The sequence below is a fragment of the Chrysochloris asiatica genome, unplaced genomic scaffold (genome assembly GCF_000296735.1).
Source record: "Chrysochloris asiatica unplaced genomic scaffold, ChrAsi1.0 scaffold00004, whole genome shotgun sequence".
NCBI classification, from domain to species: Eukaryota; Metazoa; Chordata; class Mammalia; order Afrosoricida; family Chrysochloridae; genus Chrysochloris; species Chrysochloris asiatica.
This window is the reverse complement of record NW_006408522.1, coordinates 33,685,641-33,687,759: the sequence shown is the minus strand read 5'-3', so window position 1 is coordinate 33,687,759 and position 2,119 is coordinate 33,685,641. Positions and strand designations below refer to the sequence as shown.

Below are 2,119 nucleotides of genomic sequence, written 5' to 3'. Positions count from 1 at the left end.
TCATCCATCATTTCATTGGCATAGTTATCATCCTGTCCATGCATCCTCACCCAACCAAGGGGTGTACCCTATAAACCTGCACACCCCCCACCACAGTCCTCAGCCCCTTTCCATCTCCTGATCCCGAGCCCCCAGCCCCACCATCTCTTGACGTTGTCTTCTCTGCCTCCCTCCCAGGCCTCACTGCCTCCCTGGGTAGGATTCCGCTCTTTGCTCTTCTCCATTGATGGTCCCAGGGCCCTCCACTTCTAGACTGATAAATTAATCACTCCCCTCTTTTCTTACAAAATGTCCATCTTTAGAATTCCAACCTTCACAATCAGTCCTGATAACAATTATTCACCATTGCATCACAGGAGACCCATCTATATTTCGTTTCATTCTTCATACCTTTTTAAACAACATAAAAGACAAGTATACACATGGACATCACCAGATGGAAAACACAGAAATCACATTGACTACATCTGTAGAAAGAGATGGTAGAAAAGCTCCATATCATCAGCCAAAACAAGGCCAGGGGCAAACTATGGAACAGATTATCAGTTGCTCATATTCAAGGTCAGACTGAAGCTGAAGAAAACTAAAACAAGCCCACAAGAGCCAAAATATGACCTTGAATATATCCCACCTGAATTTAGTAATCATCTCAAGAGCAGATTTCATGCATTAGACACAAATGACTGAAGACCCCAACAAGATGGATTGGCACAGTGGCAGCAGCAGTGGGTTCACGCATAGCAATGATTGTGAGATTGGCACAGGACTAGGCAGTTTCATTCTGTTGTATAGAAGGGTGCCATGAGTTGGTACCGACTCGATAGGACCTAACAACAGTAACAACTGACAAGGACCGTGCAAGCCACAGGCCCTTTCAACATTGCTGTTGGAGAGAGTAAGTCTAGTTCAAAAACATCGGAGCTGCCACTGTATTCAATGAAACCCAATATAAGTTTCGAGATTATCTGTTGACTCCTGGTGAGGCTTTAACTCAATCACATCCCTCCTTCCCTTCCAAAATAGTTATACCACAATTTTTGTTTAAGTCAGTATTCATTGTTTACGTTTTTCAAATGTTCAAAGGTATCAGGTAGTTCCTCCTGGAGAATTCCCTTCCAGGTCCCTCCGCTCTCTTTCCCCCACATAAGCCTTTACTGTCTAGGCTCCCTTTATACAGCTGTCTTCCTAGGACTTGCCTTTGCTGGCTTCCAGTGTGGGATTCCCCCTTCCCAGTTCCTGCGGTTTTTTCTTTTGTGGTTTGTTCACTTGTTTGCTTTTTCTGTTTTGAAACATCTTCTGATAGCTTCCCAAGAAAGTATGTATAAGAGGTTCACATTTTGAGTCCATGCAGGCATGAAAACATTTCCTTTCTACCATCACCCTGGATTAGTAATTTAACTGGCTAGATTTAAAAATAATTTTTTCTCAGAATTTGAAGGCATTTCTCTAATTGTCTTTTTCCATAATTACTTTGCCTTCTGTTCCTTTACATATGATCTATACTTTATCTCTGAAATTTCTGGAAGATTTTAATGCCTCGTATCACTTTCACTATTCCTTCTTCTCCTCTATATTCTGAGTACCAAGCTCAGTGCTGGTAGGCATTCAGAAAATGTTGACTGAATGAACAGTACTCATTTTGGTGATTGGTGGTTAGCTCTGTTGTCACCTTCTCCCTTTAGGCACACAAGCCCTGCCCCCTCTCTTCTCCCTGGGATACCATCAATGCCGCTGGAACTACGAGGATGAGCAGGATGTTAAAGCAGTAGATGCAGGATTTGATGAACATGACATTCCATATGATGTCATGTGGCTGGACATAGAGCACACTAAGGGCAAGAGGTACTTCACATGGGACAAGAAAAGATTCCCCAAACCTAAAAGGATGCAAGAGCTGCTCAGGAGTAAAAAACGTAAGGTAAAATAAACAACATCTGCACTGCTAAATTACTAAGTTTTAATATTAAAAATTGCCTTGGCACATTAGTGGAGAGAACCATTTATAGAAAATGGCCACAAAGATGGTGCCTTGAAATGTAATTGTACTTACTGTAACAGAGGAGATAGAAAAAAAAAAAAAAAAACGGGAAAAGGTGCTGACTCCATCCATCCCTGCCCT

General features: G+C 42.1%; 1 protein-coding gene across 1 annotated transcript in view; it reads left to right on the top strand.

Annotated features, from left to right (window-relative positions):
* GANC (glucosidase, alpha; neutral C) overlaps positions 1 to 2,119 on the top strand; it is a 107,939-nt gene that overhangs the window by 64,776 nt on the left and 41,044 nt on the right. The window contains exon 11 of the mRNA XM_006831890.1: positions 1,683 to 1,918. Coding sequence (XP_006831953.1) covers positions 1,683 to 1,918 — 236 coding nt within the window. The remainder of the gene's footprint in view (positions 1 to 1,682; positions 1,919 to 2,119) is intronic.